The sequence below is a fragment of the Austrofundulus limnaeus genome, unplaced genomic scaffold (assembly GCF_001266775.1).
Source record: "Austrofundulus limnaeus strain Quisiro unplaced genomic scaffold, Austrofundulus_limnaeus-1.0 Scaffold110, whole genome shotgun sequence".
Taxonomy (NCBI): Eukaryota; Metazoa; Chordata; class Actinopteri; order Cyprinodontiformes; family Rivulidae; genus Austrofundulus; species Austrofundulus limnaeus.
The window spans coordinates 17,452-17,864 of record NW_013952512.1 but is presented as its reverse complement, the minus strand read 5'-3'; the positions used below and the strand labels follow the sequence as shown (position 1 = coordinate 17,864).

Here is a 413-nt window from a genome sequence, read left to right as displayed (position 1 = left end):
CCAATAAGTTCTGAGCCTTCAACTCCTGCATCAGCTGCTCCAACTCCCGGTTCATGCTGTGTTTAGTCTGGTTCTGGTTCATCTGAGGAGGTTCTGCTTCCTCMTGGGCCGTTTCAACCTCCTCCTCCTGACAAACATCTTGCTGTGGGACTTCTGGAGGAACAAACAGACAAAGAAAGAAATGTTTAAGGACAAACAAACACAAAGAAGGAACTTCAGGGAGGAGTTTGCTGTTTATGGAGGTGGTGAGTCTTAAACCAGGGTTCACACGGGATGCGTTTTGAGCAGCAGAAGCAGCCAGTTTCCATGCAAAGTCTATGGTGGACGTGCGTCTAGGGGCAGCGCGGTGCGATGTGAAGCAGTAGATGCAGTTGAGCATTTTCCATGCATAGTGTGTCCCAAGCAGCCGACTC

At 49.8% G+C, this 413-nt stretch overlaps 1 protein-coding gene across 1 annotated transcript in view; it reads right to left on the bottom strand.

The window, feature by feature from the left end:
• The window catches only part of LOC106521509 (gastrula zinc finger protein XlCGF57.1), a gene marked incomplete at its 5' end in the record, with an annotated part of 3,681 nt that extends 3,528 nt beyond the window's left edge, over positions 1 to 153 (bottom strand). Inside the window, 1 exon segment of the mRNA XM_014014103.1 lies at positions 1 to 153. Within this exon segment, the coding sequence (XP_013869557.1) occupies positions 1 to 153 (153 nt within the window).
• Positions 154 to 413: the final 260 nt, after the last annotated feature.